This window comes from Chelonoidis abingdonii, chromosome 8, assembly GCF_003597395.2.
Source record: "Chelonoidis abingdonii isolate Lonesome George chromosome 8, CheloAbing_2.0, whole genome shotgun sequence".
NCBI lineage: Eukaryota > Metazoa > Chordata > Testudines > Testudinidae > Chelonoidis > Chelonoidis abingdonii.
This window is the reverse complement of record NC_133776.1, coordinates 32,564,818-32,590,644: the sequence shown is the minus strand read 5'-3', so window position 1 is coordinate 32,590,644 and position 25,827 is coordinate 32,564,818. Positions and strand designations below refer to the sequence as shown.

General features: G+C 40.1%; 1 protein-coding gene across 1 annotated transcript in view; it reads right to left on the bottom strand.

Moving 5' to 3' along the window:
- Nucleotides 1-25,827, bottom strand: part of SLC9A9 (solute carrier family 9 member A9) — a 327,170-nt gene continuing 301,343 nt past the window's right edge. The window contains exons 15-16 of the mRNA XM_075068481.1: nucleotides 4,049-4,154; nucleotides 1-3,619 (exon numbers count right to left, since the gene is read on the bottom strand). Coding sequence (XP_074924582.1) covers nucleotides 3,398-3,619; nucleotides 4,049-4,154 — 328 coding nt within the window. The 3' untranslated portion in view covers nucleotides 1-3,397. The remainder of the gene's footprint in view (nucleotides 3,620-4,048; nucleotides 4,155-25,827) is intronic.

Sequence of the window (25,827 nt, the reverse complement as noted above, 5' to 3'; positions counted from 1 at the left end):
GCGTGGGTGGGTGGGTGGGTGTACTAGTGGTCTTTACCATGGGGCAAAGATTTCCTCATAGAAACATTCTGGTGTTGATGCTTTTCATATTGGAAGCAACAACCTGGACCACTGACTGGTTCCATATAGCTTTTGCATTGCTTCGCCTTACTTTCATGAAGAATCTGTTTTTCTACCACATTTAATCTGATGGATTAGTTTGAGCCTGTTGGCTGGATCTGCTTCACCAGACTGTTGAGGGACTATTTACTCTTCTGACATTCATTATCGAACCGGGCTCTCCTATCTCTTAATCCCTTGAAAGGGAGGAATGAAGCAGAAAAAAACCAGTATTATCTTGGCAGACTTAGTTTGCTTTCATTTTGTACATAAACTGACAATCATGTATTTGATCAGGTTTCTGTTGTAAATTGATTTAAATATACCAAAAAGGGACAACATTAGAAGAAAAAGATTTCAAACAAAACGAATTCAGGTATTTCAGCTAATCCCTTTGAAGGGCAAAAACTGCCAAGGAAGCTAACAAAAGCTCTAGATCAACTCAATGTGAGCTAACTTCCTGAGGAGATTTCATTGATTGGAATGGCTCACTTTTAGGACCAAAACAAGGGGTTAACTCAACTCACTGGTTGATTCCTGTTTCCAAACAGAGGATTCTCTGGTTCTGAAAGAATTATTTATAAAATAAAAATGTTGACAAGCCCTTCACGGCTGACTAGCTTGGATTCATGTCTGTTGGGATTATACTGGTAGAGATGAGCTTGTGCTATTTTAGTTATTTAAAACTCACTGAAGTGGTTCATTGTAAGATGTTGAAAAGGCTGTTTTTCATTTTGCTAACAGGAAATAGAGGAAAAAAGTCTTTCTATTTAGAAGCAGCACTTTTTGATGATGCAGAATGTTAGTTTCTACTAATGTTCAGTTCTCAAGTGGCAAATTAATTTTTCTCTCCTGGGCATTTTCGGGATTTGTGAGAACATAGGGAGTAGCATTTCAAAAGTGCACGTATGTGCACCTAAGCTGTGCATGTGCACACTGTGATGCTTGTGCACCCCTCATGTGTATACAAATCAGGACTGTGTGTATGCTAGAGACTCAGTGACAGCTGCTGTCTATTAACTTTAAAAAAGAAAAGAAATGCACTAAGGCATCAGGGTGTGAGTAGCCTATTGGCTCCAGTTGGCTTACATTTACGCACTTGGTTAAGTGCTTTGCTGGACTAAGTCCTGAAGTAGCTATTATGGAAAAGTCTAAGTTTGTTATGCAGAACAATGTGAATGTTTGCTCATAACAGCTTGCCCTAGGTTACCAGATGTTGCACTTCTCAGTGAATGTTATCACAGGACCCTGATAACCTTTAGTGCAGTTTCTTTTTGAACTGGGCTCTCCTTCACATCCAGGATCCATTCATGATACTTCTAAAACCTATCTAAACATATGCTGCAGTTTAATATGGAATCCCAGTTATTGCTACAGGAAATAAAATAAGGGTTTAGTAACACAGCAGAATTCCAGACCACATCTTCTCTAGCATATTGACCATAGTATGGAGTATGCAGTCACTACATTGTGACTAGGTATTTGATGTGTCCTTTTCCAAGCAATGTTTTATAAGATTAAATCAAATAGGAAGAATAGCTCCATATTTATCATGGTAGTGAATCACACGTTCAGTCAAGCACTGCATTAAATTAAGTAGTTTAAATGTTCAGAGTACGAATTGAATTATAACATAGAGGCCTCTCTCACCTCACTGTTTAAATTTTCATGTAGAATTACTAGACACTAGTTCCCAGTATCCCTTATGGCTGAAAACAGCACATATCATCATGCTATGTGTCAGTATTCCACCGGTACAAAGCATACTTTAAAATTAGGAAACAAGAAGGATTTAATAATGTAGTGGATAGCAATAGGCTATAGACCCTTTTACCACTACTAGAGATTTCTGGTAGCCCAACTCTGTAAAGCTAAAAGAATCTAATTCAGTCCCAGTGGATAGGTGTCCACCCCACAAAACACTGATGTTCCTTTGTTGACAATCTCAGCACGAAGAGCAGGGACTGAATGGCCATGAAGACTGAACTGCTTTTCACCCTAAAAAGCAGTTATCCTTCCAAAGTAAGTCTTAAGGAATATTGGCATGCCGGTGTGCAAGATCTTTCTCTACTGTACTAGTCTATGGTTAAGCAGAGGACATCAGCCTAGGGCTCTTAGTGTATCCCATTTAATGAAACATGGACACAGCCACAACAAATAAAATGGGGAAGAAACGCAGAGGATGCTCCAGTGGAGGGAGTATTTGAGAACAGAACATTTGGCAAAGAAAGTTTGAGTCACTTCCAGCTCTTGGGGAGGAGGAAAAAGCTTAACATCTTCCTATTAATACTGCAAGGATTTAGTTATTTTCACCATACATCTAATCATCTCCAAGCCTATCTGGAATTGTTCTTTTCCAAAGAATACAAGGAGCATGGGGCCGCTTACACAGAACTTATAAAGGTGAAGGCCCTAGCTACTGAACTCATGACTGAGCTACAATACCCACTGTCATACGTATAATAACCCACTATATGTCATTGAAGGTTCAGCTCTCCTCTATGTGCCTCTAGGTGCTCGTCTTTCCTTGTGCTGTCAATCCTGCCCATCTTGTGCCCCACAGTGCACAACTCCATCCTCCTTTGGGCCATTCAGGGCACAACACCATGTTCCTCATTTCGTCTTCCTTCTCTATTCCTTCATGCATCCAGGGTACTCAGCTTCCCCTGCCCCTCAGCTAGATTTGGCAAGACGGGGAGTTGCAAACCCACAACTTTTCCTCGGGACAACCTATTATAGAATAGTCCCCACCCCACATGGGGACTAACATCCTTTGAAGCCACTTGATTAATGTTTTAGGGGGAAAAAGGCCAATTTAAGCTTCTGATGTTTCAGAATGCGCATAGGACTCCTCTGTTAAATTTATGCTTAGAGCAGCTGGTCTAGTTTTAAATCCAACCAGCAATTAATTAGCCTGGAAAAGAATGACTAAAACTGGATTATATTTAAATTTGTGTTTCAGTTTCCATCTGTGATAGAATCAAAACCCATTCAGCTTTATGATCATTCATCGTTTCACTGGGATGACTTGATGCCACACACCCCTTTCCCCATGGCTTAGAAATGTCTTGGCTAAGAATGACCTTGTTCAAAACTTGTGGTTCTCTTGTGGTTTAACTTTCATGGTAGGAACACTTTCAAGCAATGGGATAAGCAACTTATGCTGTATCTGAGCTGAAACTCCTGCGCTGAGAAGATACAAAGCCAGACTTTAAATGTTAGAGACATGCCCCTGTGTGCATGCATTTGCAATACCCAATCATGTTCTGTGCATTTCTTGTGATTACATTTGCACTGCTCATGCCAATGAATTCAACTGGGTTTGTACTGGAGTGTGCTCAAACTGGAGTTCACATTCTCCTAATCCAAGGTCTCCTTCATGAATGTTTTCCTTGCCTGGAGTCTGGGATGAGACTATTCTGGCCTGTGCCGGCACTGGAACAGGATTAGGGTCTTCATAATTTATAGTCAGTTGATCATTATTCACGATACAGTCCATGTCATCATCCTTCAGCTGCTCCTGTGTTTTAAAAAGGAAAAGGGACCCTAATCAGTGACAACTTCCCAGAAACAAGCCTGATGGGATTCCATTTTAATATTTTCAGTGTCGATGATTAATATCAGCTATTAATTACAGTGATCTCACTTTGATTTTTTGTCAGTCTGAAGCAAGTGACTGCCTACAGTCTCCTGCTTCTGCGTACCATTGGAAACCAGACCTTAGGCCACCCGAAAACCCACCACACTAATAATCAGTAGCCACTTCTGAAAATGTGGCTGTACTTTTTCACCCCTACGACACTACAGCCGTATAGATTCTAGTCTTGTTAAAGGCTTGATCCAAAGCCCATTGAAATCATGTAAATGCTTCCATTAACTACAGTGGGCTTTAGATCAGGTTCTAAATGCTATTCACAACGTTTAATGCACACACAATATATATACTTACGCCATATGCTCTAGGGCTGGTTAGCAGTCTGGCAATGGGATTACACCATTCAGGTAATGTTGTTGTAAGCGGTGGACCAGCATGGGTTAAAATGGGTTTCAGATATCTGTGAAGTCTGTCAAGGAATGTCTCCAATAATATGTATCTTGAGGCTAACAAGTTTTTCTATTAAAATAGATAATTTTACAATAAAGCAGAAGACAATCATGGAAGTAAACGGAAATCTAGGCGATGGCTTGTGTTTAGCCACCCACCAGTCCATACATTCAGCCATCGTCTACTTTAGATTAGTGTGTCTACAAAGCCATTGACAGCTTGTCAAATATGGCACCATACCAACTTAGCTAGCCATGCCATGACATACATGAGAGAAGAGGGAATGGTAAGAGGGGAAACGTACAAGAAGAGCTCCATGTTTAGCATTTTCAGCTAATATCTGTGATATTGTGAAAATCTTTCCTTGCAAAAGAATATACAAAACAATTTAAGATTCAGCTGCATGAGCCACATTGCATAAAAGAGCCAATGACAGGGAGTTTTCTGTTGTATTGAAATGGCACACTCAGCTTTTTATAAAATCAATGCCTCTCTTCACCAGGCAAATGTATTTAATCAAACATTAAGCTTCTTTACAGCTGGGGAGTAAGCAGAATTCGTTTTTTGTAATGCTTTGTTTTCAGTATTCAACACATTCATTTTACACTTCATACATCAATGCTCCTTTACATAAAATTATGTAAATAAGATTGTAACAGACGTTTTCTATTGTATTGCTCCTGTCTTTCCAATCTTTTCATCCAAAAGTGCTTTATTGAGATAAAAGAAAAACCTGCTCATCTTCAGCAATTATATTGTCCTTATATCTACCACTAAAGATTTTCCCAAGAGCACTACAGGTTGACTTATCTCCTCTGCTACTTTTGCTCACAGTGTAATTTTCACTGTTTTATGGGAAGCCAGTTATAGGCTATTTTCTCTGCTGAGGAAAATTTCCTCTTCTGGATTGCTAGCTATTTTCTTTTGTTAAAGCTTCTAGGAAAGGAAGGGAAAGGAAAATAAAAGTAACAAATGTAAAGCTACTGCCCATGAGCTCTATAGCAGTATCATGGAAGTACTGAACAAACCAGTGACAAAATGTGTTTAGGTTAACTCTTGCAGTGCCACATGCATCTGACCAAGTGGGTATTCACCCGTGAAAGCTCATGCTCCAATACGTCTGTTAGTCTATAAGGTGCCACAAGACTCTTTGCTGCTTCAACTTCATTAGTTACTTGTTTAATGCTTATAGGGTGTTCTACACTATATAACACACGCAGCACAGGCAGTCTATATTCTGAAGAACTTACAAGCTGAATAAAGCAGACTTAGAGATTTAGTCATGTATTAATTGATTCTTAAGGCCAGAATGAACCAATCAATCATTTGGTCTGCTGTCCTGTATATCACAGGTTGTAGAATTTAACCCAGTTACCTCCACCTAACTTGTTCAGCTAAACCATATATGCCAGAAAGGCATCTAGTCTTGGTTTGAATATATCAATAGATAGAGAATCAACATTGGAACCTCAAAGGAAGGGCATGGCTAGGATTTTTTTTAAATGTTAATCTTCTTCTTCCTTTAGCTGGATGATCTGAGTTCTGTCCTCACTAGGATGTTCTGAGAAGTCATGTTGTGAAGCACAGTAACAATTTGAATGCCCTTGTTTATTGTGTGATTGACTGTAGACTTTGAGAGGTAATTTATATTTTGCTGAAAATAGCAAAATCCTTGGAGCTAGAAAAGGTGGCTGCAGCTCTGAAATACCTGTTGGACAGCTCCCATGGGGCCTGTAGAAGTATAGGCCCACATTAGGCCAGATTGAACTATGGTTTTAAATTGAGTTTGGACTTTAGCATGAGTGACAGGCCCACAGCCTGTGATTAAAACAAATGAAATTATGAGAAAGAAAAGTTGTACCCCTCTAGAGTCATGCCATGATGGGGATGTGTCTCCTGGGCCTAAACCTGTTTGAAGTATTCTCCATATCTGTATTGTTTCTAGGATATAGAATATAGGTGTATAGGCATATGTGTATATTTTGGATGTAACCAACATTAAGTGGCTTTTGAGACTAACAAAGGAATGCCTGTGTGGAAACTGAGTCAGGGTACACCTTAATCCTATTAGGAACATTATTTCCAGCAGAGCCCTACAAAATCCTGTATATGGCCAGAGGGAGGCTTCACCTTTTCCCTTATCACAGAGTGATGATTCTGGGCCTCAAGGCAAACATGGTTCCCCAAAGACAAAGAAGTATCATTTTATGCAACAGTTATTATTAAAACACCCCATAAAATATGGAACTCTTTTTCATACCATTCAAATCCCCTTTCAGTCATTTTCCAGGAAAAGTGCAGTGTTCCATGGCAAAGGCAGGCCAGGCTGTAAACATACATTGGTTAATAGTGTGGCATTTCATACGCAAGACATTGCTGCATTATATAATGAAATTTATGTCAGAGACACAAATCCCTGGAAGTGACTGTCAACACTCCCTGGAGCTTTGGTTTGCTCTTTTGCAGTGTCTCTAATGTTTCTGGTTTGCAGCTTTTGAGTCTACAGTGTCTCTTTTGTTAATACTCCTATTTAAAGCAGACTTTGTAAGTTATGATTATGTCACAGAACTAAGATAAAAGCATAGGCTCTCTCTTTTATATCGATGAGGAAACGCTAGTAAGAGACATGAAAAGAGAAAGCTATCATTCCTACATGTTCAAAAATATGGTTTCCTTAAGTACAAGTTATCTCAGTTCCTTGTTAGATTTTCACTTTGGCAAAGAAAGCTATTTTGATATATGGTATATGCAGAGCTAGAGAAGAAGCTGTTCCATTCTGAAAATGTGTGTGTGTGTGTGTGAGTGTGTCACTTGCAAACCAACATACTTTGTGCTGAGCATGTGGCTGAGAGCTGGTGCATGGCTGAGCTGCTGCCAACAACTGCCTGGGACTGTTCAGTCTCTGTTCTATGAGTGTCTGTGTGTACCCAGCTAAGCTGGAGAGGCGATAGCCAGTGACCTTTGAGGGTATGAATACCTACATGGCGGATGTGTCCCAGAAAGGAAAAGGGAAGTTTTTAGAGAAAAATTTTCCTTCTATTACTTGTAGCAAGGAATTCTCTTCAGAGGATGGGGACCTGCCTATGTTGAGTGGTTGAGAGGGGCAGGGCGTGATGGTAGGAGATTTAATTATTACAATTGTACACATTTCTTTTTTTGATAAGTACCACGAGAACCAAGAAGGGACTTTACTTCAGATATCAGATGCCATGAAGATGATAATCAGCACTGTAAAACAGTGATGAGAAGGAATCCACGATTGTGGTATATATTTCATAAATTACAGGTTCCAGGACCTCTCTGATATTTTCTTGAGGGCCAGAATCTGATCTTTGTTTATTGAATTTTTAATCTTAGCAATGGAGATCAGCATCCTGAACTTAGACTGCTAAATATAAAGGTTATGTCTAGAGCCTCTCCTGTAGCCTTTTCAGAAGTGCGACCCCTGTTACATACAAAATCCTCTAATCAGAAAACCAACAAATCTCTTGTGGGTTTGAGAAGGTGATGCAGAAAGGAGGGCTCCAAATCCATTGGGCACTGGAAAACTCTGCTTTTTGTTGGTGCCCTCCTGCATGGGGATTGGCTCTATCCTACCCATGAGAGAACCAGCCTGCTGGCAATTAAAATAAATAGCTTTCAGAAGGAATATTTAAACTATACGTAGGAGCTGCTAAGGAATGCTCAGGATGGGTTGGTAGGCGCCATCAATATTTTGGATGGAATTTGTTCAGAAGTACTGAATTTTCACAGGTAAGGACAAGAGAAGAAAAATGAAGCATGGCAGAGGTCCAAGCAAAAATAAGATTTTCACTAAAGAGGGATAATAGCAATGGCTGCAGTGCTGAAAATTAAAAGTACAAACCTCTTTATGCTAACACTTGGAGCTTAAAACTCAGAAGAGCACAAAGCAAAGTCTGGTTTGGAACCACTGGCAGATTAAAACTGAATTCCTGTGCCGAAAGAGCCCTACAATCTGCTGTTTGTTCAGCACAGGAACTGCTGCTATTTTAAGAAAATATAGGATTGGGTGTCCTCTTCCTTCCACTCCCTCCTCTTAAAGGATGGGATTCCTTACCCCACCTCTCCCACCATAGGACTGAGGGCCTTTCTGTTAATCCCTGGACTGCCAGGAAATAAGCATTCCATTTGAAAGGCCTCCAGAACTCTGAGCTCTGTCTGTCTTTTCTCTGCTGGGTGCTGCATAGCACGGTTCTCTCATTATGCTAACAGAAAAACTAGAGAGAAGGATGCTGTGGGGTGGCTGCTAAGGGGAGGGTGAGAAGAGCAAAGGGAAGGTCTGAAAGCCATGTAGGGGAAAAAGCAAAGATTTCTGTAGTGTGCACGTTAGTTATATGGCTTGAGTTAGAAGTATGGCAAGACAACAGACAGTAAAAACAGAACGATTTAGCCTGGAAGAAAGAAGATTTAAAGGGGACCTAATTGTGCAGATGTGCAGTGTTCCAAATTATAAGGCCATAGTGAGAACATCTTTCCTTTTAAACTGTCCCATAACAAGAGAACATGTGAACACAAAAATATTAAGCAGCACCCAATTTAGAGTAAATAAAAGGATGTACGGCATTAGATAGCATATAGTCAGCCTGTGACATTCATGGCCCGACTAGGTCATGGAGTCAAATATTGTAGCAAGTTTTTTCATAAGGGAAGGATACTCTCAGAAACACAGCAATATTTACAGTTATGCAAGATAACAGGGGCTGCCTCATCTCATCCTTCAGGCTACCTGCAGAGGTCAAGAAAGGACCCGTTCTTCCCGTGTACAGAACTGCCCACCCAAGAAGATGTACTTGAGCTATTTTCTTTCCTTTATGTCTAAAACATAAGCCTCTGGATACTGCGGGAGGGTACTAGATGAGTCTGCCACAGTACAGTAAATTCAGTGCTCCTGTAATGTGGTTACTGCTGTGTCTGATTAAAGTGTAAAATGCCATAGTAATTTTTTGTAATGGATTATTTCAACATGCTATTGGAGATGTAGATATTAGTCAAGCATTGGATTCAAAGAGTGTAAGACAATTTCTTAATGCCTGCCTACCTCGTGTATCACAGTTCATTATGTTTCCAATGATGGATTTTGAAAAAAGAGATTCTGAAAGATATTTTTGTTTTAATTTAGCATCTTTATCTTCTGTTTATTGGTGCAATACACTGCACGCATGTACCAATGCAGACATTAAACAGAGATAGTGGGAAAGTACAGTTCAGCTTGAATGAGCACACGGATTTTTCATTCTCAGTGCTTCATTGTTGATAGAGAGGTCAGCTAACAGGGGTCCAATCATGAGTGATTCATAATACAAACCATAGAAACGGCACATGAACTGTATAGTCATTTCATAAATGTGATCTATTTAGGAAATTTATATCATCACGATGAACATGGCTTTTGTTTATTCTTCTTACCAGATGTGCCTGGACCAAACCCCAATCCAGACCTGATTTCAAATCCCAGCTTGCAGGTCAAAGCTCCCACATAGTGGGTCAGATCTGAAATCCTAAAATTTGGGAAGGTTTGGACTGTCATCCAGATTTCAATGTGCCAGGTCTGGAAGGGTTCAGATCCATCATTTTGATTCAGACTCATCTTTTAATCTTTTTCCCCTTGAAACTTCATAATGTCTCTATTCAGTCACCTATTCTCTTTTGCGTAGAAATGGGTTCGCCAATTTTAAATCCGTTACTCTGAGGTGTTGCCATAACAGTTCCCAAGTATCTGCCTGTTGAACCATTAGATTAGATTGTGACATTTAGCCATAACCCTGAATATGTGGATCTGCACTACCCCAGGGGATACTCAGGTGGGGATTTTGCCTCTTGGAGGCACACTAACTTCCCAAGTTCCTTTGTCTGCAGGGTAGACATGATTAGAATGGTGCAGCTTCCTTCACTGATGCAAAAGGTAGGGTCCCATAAATCCTAAAGACGGCCCTGGGACCACCAGATCATGTCCATCTGTAAATATAACACATGAGCCCTCCTCCTGCTCTTCTGAATGATTTTGATTGTCCTTGGCCTTTAGGTGGGACCTGCAAGATGGGGAGCAGGCATGTACCTAGACGAGGACCATGGATAATTTGACTGATCTCACTTCTTTCTTCCTCTTAATTGAATAAGTAGAGCATACCTGGGAGAATCAGAATGCAGCAGTGCAGAGGACAGATAAAGAGCAACTGAGAACTGAAACTTGGCCTCTCAAGGCATGTATCTTCAAGGATGAGGAAGGGGTTCACCAGGCAGTTCTTTGGAATAGACATAGGTATATGAAACAATCCCTGCTAATTATAGGAGTCCTTGTGAGTAAACTTCAGCTATCCTGAGAGTTTGTTAGGGAGTGAAAACTTGGTAACAAAACAGATTATTTGGTTTTTGCCCCTCAGAATTGGCTTGGCAATACGTTTACTGTGATGCAGCCAGCATCTTTCTGACTGAGGACTGGATCTTTCACTTGGGAGCCCATATAAACTACCCCTATTGGCCAGATGCATCACAATTATGTAGTTCCTCACAGGGAGCAATGTAAAATGTTCCCTTCATGCTAGTGAATTCCTGCCTCCACAGTGCCTCAGGCCCCTGCTAGCTCAGGATTTTGCGATTGAGACCAGCAACTGACCCAGCTGTAGGTTTCCTGTACTACAGCATATAGCACTATTGCTAGGTCACTGCATGTTCATTAATACTCTGCATGTTAGGTGCCAGTGGCTATCTATTATTTATTAGCTGATAGTAATTGAAAGTCTTTGACTTGGCCATTAAAAAAATATTCAGAAAACACCACAGAAAGCTTGTTTGGTACTTTAAAGACTTGCTTCTAAATCCACCTGCTATGGGTAGTAGTCATGATTTTGGGGTTTTGTTGAATTGTCTTTAACATTGCATTGCAGAGAAAATTTGCTTCGACATGTTGACGTTGACTTAGACCTAGACAGTACAGAACTAAATGTACTAGAGGACTAGACAAATGAAAGACTAAAGTCAAATTATACTACAAGAGTGAGAAAGAAAAGCAGAGAAAGGAAATACCAATCTGGAAGTAAATATAAAATCATTGCAATAATACTATGGAAGACACAAAGACTAGAGGAGTGGTAAATTATTATGTGGACTGGGCGGTCACTCAGTGAGATCTGGATCACTTGGTAAACTGGGCCTGTTGAAACAAAATGTGTTTTAATATAGCCAATGCAAGTTATACATCTAGGAACGAATATCTACAGAATGGGGAAAGGTATCCTAGAAAACAATGACTTAAAAGGATTGAGGGGTCTTAGAGAGGACAAACTCCCAATGATATGCTAATATGGCCCTTGAATATATAAATGGGATTAGTGAGTAGAAGTAGAGAGGTGACTTTACCTCTGTACATAACATTAGTGAGAATGATACTATAATAATGCATACAGTTTTGGTGTCCACATTTAACAAGGATATTAAGAAATTGGAGATGGTACAGAAAAGAGCCACAAAAATGGTTGAAGGGATGGAGAAAATGCCTTACAGTGAGAGTTAAAGAACTTAATCTGTTTATTTTATTGAAAAGAAGATTGGAGGTGACTTGATCAATACCTTCATAGGGAGAAAAAACATGGTACTAAAGGGCTCTTGAATCTAGTGGAGAAAGGGGTAACAAGAATCAATGACTGGAAGCTGAAGCCAGACAAATTCAGATGAAAGATGAACAACTTTTAACAGTCAGGGTGATTAACCACTGGAACAACTACCACGGGTAGTGGTGGATTCTTCATCTCTTGATGTCTTCAGATCAAGACTGGATGCCTTTCTCAACAATATGCTTTAGCCAAACACAAGTTATTGGGCTTAATACAGAGGTAACTGTGAAATCTAATGGCTCTGTTATAGAGAAGGTCAGACTAGATGATAGAATGGTCCCTTTTGGCCTTAAACTTAAACTCGATGACTATATGAATTAATTAGTTAACATCTGAAAAGCCCTTTGAAGCTAGGAATCCTATAGAAGTGCTAAGTATAGTTATTTCCCCCTGGAGATAGGGTACATTCTGTACTTAAGAATGTATCATCTTTAATCTTAGCTTGGTTTTTAGAACAATTTGTCTTGGTATTTCTTCCTTTCTTGTGTGGCCAGTTGTCACGTGTTATGTCTGGGTGACTACACTTGCTAATGTCTGTCTATCTTCTGGTTATTTTGCTCTGCTTGACTTTGTTCAGTAACATTTTTGAACGCACATCCTCTAAGCTCCTCTCTGTTCTATACCAATGAAATAAATCTTTCATTATCTTTGTGAATCTGCATTTTCTGAATGAGTTTGACAATGCTCTGTTGCCTTTGTGCTCAATTATGATCATTAGCTTCCAGTTTGTCAACAACAGAATGGAGAGAACACTTAACTCATTTAGGATGTCATAGAGTTTGCTTTGGGTAAACCATTTACAAAGATTTTAAATTAGTTTTGTTTCTGTTCCTGCATCTAACATAAACAAGTGGTGCAATTAGGGCAATGGACCATTTCCCCTTCTTTCTGACATTGGAAAAATCAACTCTGAGATCCAGACAGAGGATTTTGATTCCAATATACAGCTCCCTCCACATGCACACATGTAATTAGAATATCTTGCCCTTACACACGAGAATGCACAAGGGAAGCACTGTACATTGGCTAGGTAAATTAGTCATGGGTGAAGAGTCACAAGTTCACTTCAGTGTTCCAACTTCAAATATATATCTGAACCTTTATCCAAATGAATGGAACTGCTGTCAGCACTACCACTGGGAGTGGTGCCCAAACTGCCTTTCCTCAATCCTAGGGGAAGAAGCACTTGGGAACAGCCTTCTTCTCCAAACAATAACATTTATACTGGGCAGCAGCACGACTTTCAGAGCTGTGACATCACCACCACAACTTTTTTCAAAAGATAAATTAACTCTTCCTGAGATCATCAGTAAGGGAACCCCTCTCACTTTGTGGGGATACCCACACAGGCATAAATATTCACTATGATCCACATTCTTGTTACCATCACACTAGATGATGATAATTCTCTGTATCAGGAAGTAATGCACAGACTCCAGCATGCACAGAATGTGACAACCTGCTGCAATGGTGCGGGTTGTTGTGAGCACATCACCCGTGTACTCCAGTCCCCTCACTGGCTCCAAATCAGTTTCAAGTCCTGATTTAAAAAAAAACAAAACAACTAAATCTGTCAAGACTAGAACTGGTCACAAATTTTTTTTCATTAAAATTTTCAATTAAAAATGTCAAAAGGTTAAAAAAATTATTTTTGTTAGAATTTTCCATGGAAATTTTCTACTTTTAGGGGAAAAAATTGGAAACCAAAATGTTTTGTCTGAAAACTAAAAACCTATGATTGAAACCCCAAAGATGTTACTTGTAAAACGCTGCTGTAATGCCTCATGGGTCTTGCAGTGTGGGTGCCTCATGCTCGCATTCTCTTTTATGGGCTGAGGTCCTTATTGGACTACATCTCCTATAATAGATCATGTTCTCCCCTCTTGCTGGGCCCTGGAGATGCCTATAGAGGAGAGGAGGAGCATGAGGCACCTAAATTCCCAAGCGGAGCATTTACAAATGGAAATGTTACATTCTTCAGCTAGAAATGTCAGTTTTGAGATGTTTTTGTTTTTCACTGAAAAATCAAAATTTTCTGTGAAAGCAGACACTTTGTGGGAAAAAAAACTTCATTTAGTCAACAACTTGATTTTCTGTTGAAAGTCAGGCTCCAACTCCATCAGCAATCCAGAATTTGTTAAGGTAGCAGCCCAGGACAAAGGATCAAGAGCTGGATATAAAGCATTGCTAGTTGACTGGGCTCAGATGTGGAAGTGGCTACCAAAGGAGACTAGAATGATCCAGACCCTGGCTGCCTTTAGAACACACTGCAAAATCCCCTTAACGATGAAACTTTCCCACAATAACTGGTAGATTTTCATATGTAAAAATCACCAACAACCCACACTGAGCTGCTGAGAATTTGGGAGGATAAAGAGCAGAATAATCCATGAAATCCACTATAGGCCTCAGTATGCAGGCCCACTTTGTCTGGGAAATTCTTAGATACAGAGTAGATGGATTTTACAGAAGACTTAGAGAGAACTAAAAAAATAGGATTTGAAATCTTGCAAGAACAGGGTTCCCATGGTGTTTCCTGTAATTCCTGCTTTGGGTCAGGCTGAACACACAAGAGCAACCTTGCTCATGGTATCCAGAGGCATAAACTCACAAACCTGATTCTCCTCTCACTTACACCAGGGCAAATCAGAAGTAATTCCATAGGGGAAAAATGAAATTAGATCAGTACAGCAGGTGCACTGTACTGTCAGCCAGGCTAATAGCAACAATACCAGTTATCTGCGCTCATTGAATGGAGAATATGCCTCTAAATTCCAGAGACCAGAAGTGGAAAAGCATGTGAAAATCAAAAGAAACAGGAAATAAGTTAACAAATGATTTTAAAGTTCAACTGTGTTTAAAGTTAAAACCTTAGGTGTTTGTGTCTGTTCTTATTTTATCCAGATTGGTTTGTCCAGTCTGTGGCAGAGCTCTGACCTTGCTCCCGTGGGTCCTGCACTTCTAGGTGCTTTATGCTAGCCTCAGTGGCTCACTGTGACCCTCCACGTAGCCCTTCTCTCTCTAGGGCCAGGGTTACAGTCTACTGAGCCCTTTTCATCATAGGCCTGCAAGGAGGTTGGTGAGAGAACTCCCACAGTCTCTGTTGTCCCTGGGAGCTTATTTCAGAACAGTTTAGCTTCCTGTCCTGACAGGGGCCTGTCCCCTCCCAGGAGATGTTCCTGTAGTGGTGGGTTGGGGGAACCTGGGCCCGCCCTCTACTCCGGGTTCCGGCCCAGGGACCCTAATGGTAGCAGCTGTTGGCAGCCAACCTTTCACTGCCAGGGTTACATTTCCCTGGTCCACTTCCCCACAGCTCTCCTGCTTCTTCCTTCTTCACCCTTACCTTAGGGCACCTTAACGATGGTTTGAGGGTGTCTTCATTAACCAGCCCTTCAGCCGCACTTCCTCTCCTCTGGCTCCCTGACTCTCCTCTGCCTGACTGGAGTGAGCCCTTTTTATAGTATCAGCAGGGCCTTAATTAGAGTCAGGTGGTCACATTAACTTAATGGCCTCACCTGACTCTTTGCAGGTTAATTAGACTCAGGTGTTCTCATTAGCCTGGAGCAGCCCCTGCTCTGGTCAGTCAGGGAACAGAAAACTGTTAATCCAGTGGCCAGTATATCTGCCTTCTGCTATTCTGCTGTACCCAACTGGCCTGGGTCTATCTCAAGTCTCTAGTCACAATACTAATTTTACTTCAGAAAACTTTCATTATATACAATACATTATATGTTTTTTATATAAGTGGTCAGACATTATGGTGACAAACACCAACACAGACCAGTAGATTTTTTTCTAAATGGAGAAATTGTAAAATATTATCCTACTTTGCATTTCTATCATGCATTTCATAGGAGTACCTCAAAGTGCTTTACAAATATAAATAAACTTCACAACATCCCTGTGAAGCAGGTTAAATACCACATTAGTATCCTTGTTTTATGGAAGGCTAAGCTGAAGAACAGAGATTGTGACTTACCTGCATGGCAAGCAAATAGCAGAGCCATGATTCCTGCTTCCCATTTCCTTCCTTCAGTCATTAGATTAGTTTACAAATTGTTCTGTTTCTGAGAACTTGTAAACATAGTTCTCTCTCTAGTTCTCTTTGGTTTTGATTTCAAATACCTGTAGGAAATGGTTACCTGTAGAAAATGGATTTTCCAGCGTGGGTTCTGAATAGGCTCTTACATCCATAGCTATTCACCTAAAGAAGTTGCCTGATTTTCAAAAGTGCAGCACACTTCAGTAGCTCCTGCTGAAAAGCCTAGTCACTAATGTTAACTATGACTAATTTACATCACTCTTATCCACTGGATTGGGGGCTAGAGGATGGGGCGGAGACCTGAGAGGGACCATGCTTCTTCACTGTTTTTTTTTTTTTAATTGTGATTAATTCTTTGCTTTTGAGTGGCAAGGTTGAAAGAGACACCAGCCTTAATTAGGCTGAGTTTTGTGAAAACATAAACAATTATGGATAAAGGGCTCTATGCCCTTCCATTGTGAACTTCCTGTAGCACCAGTATCAGTCATAAGTGCTTACTGAGTGGAGAATATGCTCCTAAATTCACTTCATTCATCACACTTTTACATTCTGTGAATGCAAATAACTTAATCCTAAACCAATCTATTGAGAAGATGGCAAGATTCACTTTCTATTAAACCCCCTGAAAAATATTATTAGCACAAACAAATGTGACCCAGTTATATCCTTTTCATTAAATACAGTCCCTAGACAGCAAATTAATCTGTGCTTCATAATAAGATTTTATCACTGAAAAATAAAATTCCTTGAATCAAGTGTGTGAGTATCAGCAGGGTGTGTGGGTGTAGAAGCAATGGCATTAGCTGCAGCAGCTACTCTGCTGGTTGCAGAAAAGGAAAGGACAGGAAAGGAAGGTAATGAATTATTCTGTAATTTCACTCTTACATTAAACCTTCAATTTGTCATGATGATTTACTGTTGCTTCATTAGTGTAAGAGTTCAGCTGACATGAGCTTTGAGCCCGGTCTTAAAAGTGACACAAATAGTACTTTGATTTCTAAATGATGATTATTCCTTTGACTATCCGAGTATTGACAATGTTGTTGTGTGTACACATTGAAAGGACCTGAGTGAAACCAGGGAATGCTTCTAATGCTCTCTTGTCTGCCTCCAAATTAACCCCCTTTTTTATAGGAATCATCCCACTGATTGGGAAATAAGAACTGACCCAAATGTTCACTGCAAACTGGAAATGAAACTCTTTGCTTGTTTGAAAATGTTCAACTAAGATTTTATTCCCTGATATTTGTTTGTGATCACATGTATCTATACTTGATGAAAGCAATGCCTTTCACATGCCTCTCAAGGAGAAAAGTCCATCAAACAAGCCATCAGATAGTAATGACTTCAATGTTACTAATCCTCAGAACTGTTGAATTCCTGCTCTGTGTCACATTTAACAATACGGGAAGATTTTAGGACTCCACTGTTTTTCATGCAGATTGCCACATGTTAATAATTTATCTAGGTCCAGTGCCTATCACTATGGTATCTGATCCTTATCTGCATCTGGAGACTGGAGCACAGTGTTTCTATCCAGGCTCCCTCTGTAGTCATCTGACCATACACCTGTTGGAAAAGTCTTCCAGTACTGGAGCACCGTTGCCATTTTATCAGGGAATATGAGGTACCTACTTTCCCTGTGTCCTAAGAGGCAGACTCCTGAGTTAGTTCCAATGCATAAGACTCTTCATTCTCTGACTCTTAAATTAATTCATGTAGCTTTTTGTAGGCTAATGGTATTATTGTAAATAGATATAAACCTTTATATGATTCAGGTGAATTGGTCATTTAAACACGTTTTCATTGCAAATGACTGTATTATCACTATATATTGGATTAAGAGTGCCAAAATATTATCTGCCTGGTATAACTCTTAAACTGTATCTGCAAACAATTTTAAAGTCTGCTCAGTAGGGCTATTAGTGATACAGATTTATATCAATACTGATTTCATTTCTCAGATTGGGACCAAGATGAATAAAGAAAAATTAATCAATAACCAGTAGTTTTAAATGGCAAACAATTGCAGAATGTTCACTTTTGCCAAAGAAGTTGGGACAGCCATAACAGTGCTTAAAAAAGGGACTGTCCCGGCCAAGATGAGCTATATGGTCACACTACACATGAAAATATTTAATTGCAGGCATCTGCTTGGACATCATAACTTTATCTGAAAGGAGCATCTCTTTGGAACATTATCCTATCTTGTGAGGCAAGCAGAAAACTTTTCCTCCAAGAAAAGAATGACTACAGATCATTTCTTGCAACTGTAAGGCAGCCCTCTGTCAAAGGGTAATATGGAAGAGTGCAGTACTGTTATACCACCTGAACCTGACGTCACCTGAGATCCCCATATGTCATTTTCAGAGAACCCAGGATGGATCTATAAAAATAAGGATTGCTTGTCAGGAAGAGCCCTATTTTTAATTGTTCTTGCAGCTCAGAGCCACTCTGAGCACTGAGTCAACCAAGACAACTTGGCCCTCACATCCACGCTGTGCTGAAATGTATCATGCTCAGATTCCATCCCTAGCATCTGACAGTCTCAGAATAATTATTCTTTGGTCCTGAGGTTGACATGCAGGTCACAGATAACATTTTACCGTGCCACATTGCTCTGTTTTTCTTTCTATTGCATAGCCTTTACTGGGGAGTTTTCATTTTTAAATAAGCAAAGGTTTGGCAACAGAAGTAAAATTGTTGTCTGTGAATAAAAAACTGGTAAGCTTAGTAACACTGGCCCTCTAAAAGACAGCAGGGCAAGTTCACCTGTGCCACATCCGCTGATCCATACTAGGCTTTAAAAGAAGGCACCTGGGCCTGGGGACGAGTGAACATTATCTACTTAGTGAGAGTTAGGAGCAAGAGCAGGACTGTTGGGGATGGGAGGCAGTGAGACCCTGAACCGAACTGTTGGGAGAAGGACCTTCAGCGCAAAAAGCCCTGGGGGGGTGGGGCTCAGGAACAGAGCACAGGAGCAACAGGACTCCTGGGAGGGGAGGAAGTGTCATCCTGAGAAGCGCAAAGGGGAAAAATCCTCTGGGAGTTATAGTACAGTGTGAGTTGAAGGACTGTTTTTGTTTGTTTTGCTCATGTTGGAGAAATAAAACTGCCAGAGGCTTTTCTGGGAGCAGCCCTGCCTTGTTACATGTGGCATTGTGGGAGCAGAGCAATAGGCTCAGCATGGGTGAGGAAGTCAGCTATAAGCCTCCAGTACAATTAATTATCTGTATTGCCCTAGCCACAGACGAGGGCCCCAGTGTGTTAAGCGCTGTATTGCAGTCTGTCATGTGTGTTGGACTAAAACATATTTCCAGGAAATTAAATATTTACGCTGTGGTGTATATACAGTAATAGAACAAGTCACATTAGTAAAAAGTGCTATCAGCAGGCATCAAAGCGCTTTACAGACTACAGTGAATTTTGTCTCACAATGCTCCTGTGTAGTAGGATGTAGTGAAGGATGTTTGAGCTGGTAAAAAATAAAATTCAAATTTTGAACACTTATGGAAAAAAAGATGAAAACTTTTGCAACTTCCCTCACCCCGCCCCATCACCCATTTGGTATGACTAGTTCTAATCACTATCTCTATTTAGCAAATACGTAAACTGCAGCACAAAAGTGGTTTAGGCCCTGATCCTGTACTATTAAAGTCAATGGGAACTTTGGCATTGGGAGCTTGTTAGGGTTGCCAACCCTCCAGGATTGTCCTGGAATTTCCAGGAATTAAAGCTTAATCTTTAAATAAAGATTGTCATGTGATGAAACCTCCAGGAACATGTCCAGCTGAAACTGGCAACCCTAGAGATAGTATGGGGGGAGAGAGGGAAAGACTGAGATCAGATGAGGAGCCTGGGGAGGGGAGGAAGACTGGCTCTATCTGTGCAAGGAAATTTGGACAGAGAGTCCAGAGAATGTGGGGGAGGGGGTAGACTGAGATTGGAACAGAGAGCCCAGGGGGATGGGAAGGAGTGGGCTTAGGAGCCAAGGAAAGGAGAAGGCTGGTCCTCAGACTGGAAGTCCAAAGGCAGATATTAGCACTAGGACATGGACTCGGGGTGGTGGAGAAAGGACGGGTAAAGGGACATGCTGGAGGGGACATGAGCAGAAGGGAGTCAGACTAAGGGTTCTGAGGGGGGAAAAACAGTATGTGGTCATGTATTTAAAGATTTATCATAATGCACAGATATAGGGGTGTGGGTGTGTGTGAGAGAGAATTAAGGTTTCATAGGCAACCTTAATTATAGCATTTCCTAACTTTTGAGTGTTTCACTTTGCAACCTTAATAATATTCCTTTAACATAATTTTTGTGTGTGAAATTATAATAAAGAATGAGATCCTTTACGTAGGTTTTTGAACTACCCTCAGAACATAGTACCTGCTCTATCATTGCATGTTCAATCCTAACAGATGGTTGAACAAAACCTATAAAAAGGTTCTCCTTTTTTGTTAAATATTTAGGACTTTCCCATAAAAGTACTACTGCATGTATTATAACCCTTACGTATTTTAAAAATACTTTAATATTCACATTGCTTAATTAGGGCCTGTTTAAAGCATATGTAAAATTGGTCTTAAAACACAAATACATGTGCATTTTTTGGTTTTATATTGTTATGTTTTAATCAAACCTGAAAACAGCAAAGAATTTTTTTAGAAAGAATAATTTCCCAAGAATTAGTAAAGAAATAAAATGTTTTATTATTTATTTCCATTAATTTTGTTGTCACTTGAATTTTCCTTATTTGAGACTTCTTCTCTCTGAGAGAGAGAGAGAGAGCACATTTCAAAATGAATTTCCCTTTCACTTCTGGGTATTAATGCACTGATTTTCTTTCTGTTGCTCTATATTATCTGATATTGAAGCTGGTTGCAATGAATTTTAGTATGTCACAATCACAGCAGCTTATCTGAATTTTATTTGGGCTGAAATTGAAAATTCCTGAATAATGTGACACTGAAGCATAGGTTGGTCTAAGAGGGGCAAATCCTTCCTCCCTTCCTCTGTGGATGTAGTTGGCCATACATGTAGATAAATTGTTTGCATTTTGATGCTCGGGGTGAAGGATCTGTTCATCTCATGTTCAGCACCATGAAGCCTGTCCTGGCAAAGTCTCCATGTGCATCAGTGTCCAGGGAATGAGTGGGAAGGAGGGAGACAGGAAGTATTAGGAATAAAGATAGAGTAACTACAAGAATCTCTCGGCCATTCTTCCTCAAGGAAGAAGAATGATGTAGCTTGGGGCTACAGCAGCCCTGAAGGTACCACAGTGGCTGTAGAGTGGATCTGTTGCTGTTCCTTATTTTGCCTCCCCCATACACAGCTCAAGTAACAAGGTTGTGCGCTGCGTACTGGGTTGGTTCCACAATGAGATGTTGGGATGACTTAAGTGCTCAGATAATTGTTATTCAACTAATGGCTCCTATTAATTTATTAATTGTGTTATCTGTCAGCAAGAGCTGGTATTTACAAGGGCATTGTAACCTTTAATCATAGGTAAGTTAATGCAAACCATACTGGGAAGGAATGATGAAGAACAAGAAAGTATGAAGATTTCAAAAAAAGATGATGGGAAGCTAGTTTGTCGAAATGTACAGACTAAAACAATAATGCAGTTGAAGCAGTGATACTGAAGCAGGGCACATTGAAAACAATGTTTTTCCTCAACCTAAATTACAAAAGTTGGATAAAAACAATCAAGGTACTATTTATTTTCCATTTAATCTGGGTGCTTCTGTAATGGCACATACTACACAACAAAGTCTAATATCTGGCCAGCTAAAGTATTGATTTATGTTGCTCCAGGTTATACTTCAACCACAGGCAAAACACCCTCTTAGAAAATTGTTTTATGCAGCTCCTGTAAAGGTAGGATGCATTACATTTTTTTTGTGAGGAAAGAAGAATGAAAGAGCATATTCTGTAATTGATATCAATTTATAAAACACCAACACTAGCTCAAGATTCCATTCCCTAACAAGGATTTTCTGTCAAACAGAAATGTGAACTGCTAGCAATTCTGGCGTACAAGAGTACTAATAAGTTTGCAAAAGGGAAAAGCCTCCAGAAATTTAGCTGAGCGGAATCGTTCTTCCCCAGGCTGCATTAGAATTTCAGAACTGGTTCTATATTTGCATTTCTGAGTGAATAAACTGTATTATAAAATGGGATCAGGTGTGCAAGAAGAAATAAAAGAAACCCACATGCCAAACTAAGTGTGATAACACTCGTAACGTAGATGAACCAAGAAAGTCGTACCTTTTCATGAGGCAGTATGCTGGTTTGGCAACTGTGTGAAGTATTCCCATTAACTTTTGTAGGAACAGGGGTGGCTCCATGTACCAGCACGCCAAGCGTGTGCTTCAGGCGGCAAGCTGCGCAGGGCGCTCTGCTGGTCACCATGAGGGCGGCAGGCAGGTTGCCTTCGGCAGTATGCCTGCAGAGGGTCTGCTGGTCCCGTGGCTTTGGCGGACTTCCTGCAGGCGTGCCGCCGAATCTGCGGGACCAGGGACCTCCCACAGGTAAGCCGCCGAGGGCAGCCTGCCTGCAGTGCTTGGGGCGGCAAAACACCTAGAGCCACCCCTGTGTAGGAAGTCAGTAAGAACTGCCTGTGCATATCTGAGGTCATAAAATAGCTACTAGTTAGGTCTGGAAGGATTAGATATTTATCAATAAATGTCAGTAAATGATTGTCATAAACAGATAGTTAAGGGTTAATGTCTCTTTTACCTGTAAAGGGTTAAGAAGCTCAGTAAACCTGGCTGACACCTGACCAGAGGACCAATAAGGGGACAAGATACTTTCAAATCTTGGTGGGGGGAAGTCTTTTGTTTGTGCTCTTTGTTTTGGGGGTTGTTCGCTCTTGGGACTAAGAGGGACCAGACGTCAATCCAGGCTCTCCAAATCTTTCTGAATCAGTCTCTCATGTTTCAAACTTGTAAGTAACAGCCAGGCAAGGCGTGTTAGTCTTATTTTTGTTTTCTCAACTTGTAAATGTTCCTTTTTGCTGAGAGGATTTTACCTCTGTTTGCTGTAACTTTGAACCTAAGGCTAGAGGGGGTTCCTCTGGGCTATATGAATCTGATTACCCTGTAAAGTATTTTCCATCCTGATTTTACAGAGATGATTTTTACCTTTCTTTCTTTAATTAAAAGCTTTCTTTTTAAGAACCTGATTGATTTTTCCTTGTTTTAAGATCCAAGGGGATTGCATCCGGACTCACCAGGAATTGGTGGGGGAAAGGAGGGGGGATGGTTAAATTCTCCTTGTGTTAAGATCCAAGGGGTTGGATCGGTGTTCACCAGGAACTTGGTGAAAAAGCCTCTCAAGGCTGCCCAGGGAGGGGAAGGTTTTGGGGGGACAGGAAGTGTTCCAGACACTGAAATTTCTGGATGGTGGCAGTGTTGCCAGATCTAAGCTAGTAATTAAGCTTAGAAGTGTCCATGCAGGTCCCCACATCTGTACCCTAAAGTTCAGAGTGGGGGAGGAACCTTGACAATGATGATTTCATTGCATTCACACAAACCAATGAAAAAATATTTCCATCTATAATAATCAAAATTTACAGGCAGGAAAGTTTTAAAAAAAGCTGTTTAAGAACTTATTAGAGTTTGATTTAACTGTATTTACTTTGCCACGTGAGATTGACAATTTGAGTCTTAATAATTATAAATCTTTAATGTTTGGAACCTCAATATTTTCTGTCCTTAAATAATTATCTGCCCCCACCCCTCATTTTCCCACAATTGTGAAAATTTAAAAAGTTAAGAATAGAAAAATGCTTTAAAAATAAACATTGCTATTATCTGTCAAAATTATAAATATAAAATTCAATTCTGCCTATTAGCACACAGCTACCCACCAACGCATTGAAATCTGTGTTTTACTATAAAAATAGGCTTGATCTTTACAGGTGCAACCTTACCCTCATTTGGAGTCCAGTTGACCTTAATGGGGCTCCGTATAGGGTTGGAGAGGGGGAGGGCCTTCGCATGGATCACATTGCAGGATCAGGTCTATACTTGGTGTACTTTTCAGAATTAAAATATGAACACTTCCAGGGAAATGCACTGACTAAGAAGTTGAGTGATTCATTACTTGATTATTGTTATGAGGAAGTGTTTTCTCATTTAAGAAAAAATAAACTAATCTATTCCTCAATCCTTCACCCCTCTTCTCTGTGGGTGCATGCACTTCTAAGACATCAGGGTTTATCTTTGTGGAAGCCTTTAGTTAAATTCTGGAAGCACATCACTGATGAACCAGAATCATCAAATGAGAATGCAGGTGAGATACTTTTTGTTGTTTGACATCTTAAGGGTAAAATTTAACCTTCCCCTTTGCTAATGATATAGTTTTAAATTTTAGTAAATAGTTTGGTGAAAATGGCCTCACTTGATTCAGAAAACATCAATACCTTCTGTTGTTAAGGTGGCACTTCACTGAGTTGTGTTACCTATAGTATCTATGTGCCACTTTCTTGGTACTCAGTAATTACCACTAGAACCAGTCTGGGCCCAGTTTTCAAACCTGGGCACCATAGCACAATGGTCTTCTGCCACACTTGGATGGTCAGATTGACACATCATCTCCTTAATACAGATGAGTCCAAAAATGCCAAAAATGTCACATCAAATGGCTCAGTTTTGCAAGGTGCTGAAGGCCTCCTAGGAGCTTCTGATCCCTCAATTTCCATTGAAGACTGAAGTGTCTCAGCACCTTGCTGGATTGGGTCCTACCTATGGAGTAGGTGAATCCTCAGTTGGTCTAAATCAGTGTAGCTCCATTGACGTAATGGAGTTAAGTTGATTTATACCAGCTGGGGAAATATTTTTTAAGGTAAGCATTCAAATAAAACCAAACTCCTGAGGTGCATTTCAGACACTCATATATTGTTCCTTTTACAATGTTTTCATAAATATCTGCTAGCAAGCAATCCTTTGCTAGTAATGGATATTTTTGCTATACAGTAGTACTAACAGCTGGCACTTAGAGCATTGAGGCATATCTCTAAACAGTGTAAAATTCCCAGTTTTAGATTTAGAACAGGAAGGCAAACTTCTGCTGTCAGAACTGCATAGTGGTAACAAATGATATTCCATAATGACTTCCAATTCAACACATGAAGGGACAGCAGAATATCAGCAGAAATCAGCTGTGCTGATATGAAAGCAGAATTGGTCTCTAAGCACAGATGTACATGGTCAAAATTCAGTTAGAAAATGGGCTGTTTTTAAAAACAGCCCATCCTTCAAATCAACATGCAAAACATGTACAAAGAACAAAGGAAGGGATTTATTTTACTTTGTAAAATCATATGTTCCTTTGGTGCTCTTAATTTTTTTCAAAAAACCAGCCCTTTCCAAAGCTATTCAAATCTAAGTAAACACTGAGACATACATTTTCAGTTCCTTTTTTTAATACATGATTACTGTTTTTATTTCCAGCAGTATTAAACCCCATTATACTTATCCTTGTTTTAACAATGCTTTTTCATAACACTCCAAATACTCAACTCCCAAGGACAGAGCTTCAAAGAGAGGGGCTATGTATGTGAACTTCACATGCTGGCTTCATAGCCACCCACATCCCAGTGTGTATCCATTTTGTACTGAGTTTTCTTTATGAACCAGAAGAGAAACCCACACATTTTCTATTGTACATGAAAATTCTGAATCTTTTATTTATTGTTGATCTGAAACCTTATTTCTTTGTCACAAGGGATCTGAGATGCTTATTACGTCAGCATTTGGCTGAATAACTATTTTCCTACTACGTATCTCAGAAATGTGGAAGAAATGGAATGTGTGCACACTAGATTATTAACACAAATACTTGCCTGGGCACTGACAAATGAGATCCCTGTGTCGACTCAATCACATGCAAGCAACTCCCACACTCAAATTCACTGCATACTAGTGTCTTACTAGGAGGGGGCCGTTTAAGGCATAGGTCTGTGTTGAAGGCTCTGTAAAGTTGCACTTCCCCAGCAGGACCTGTGAGAG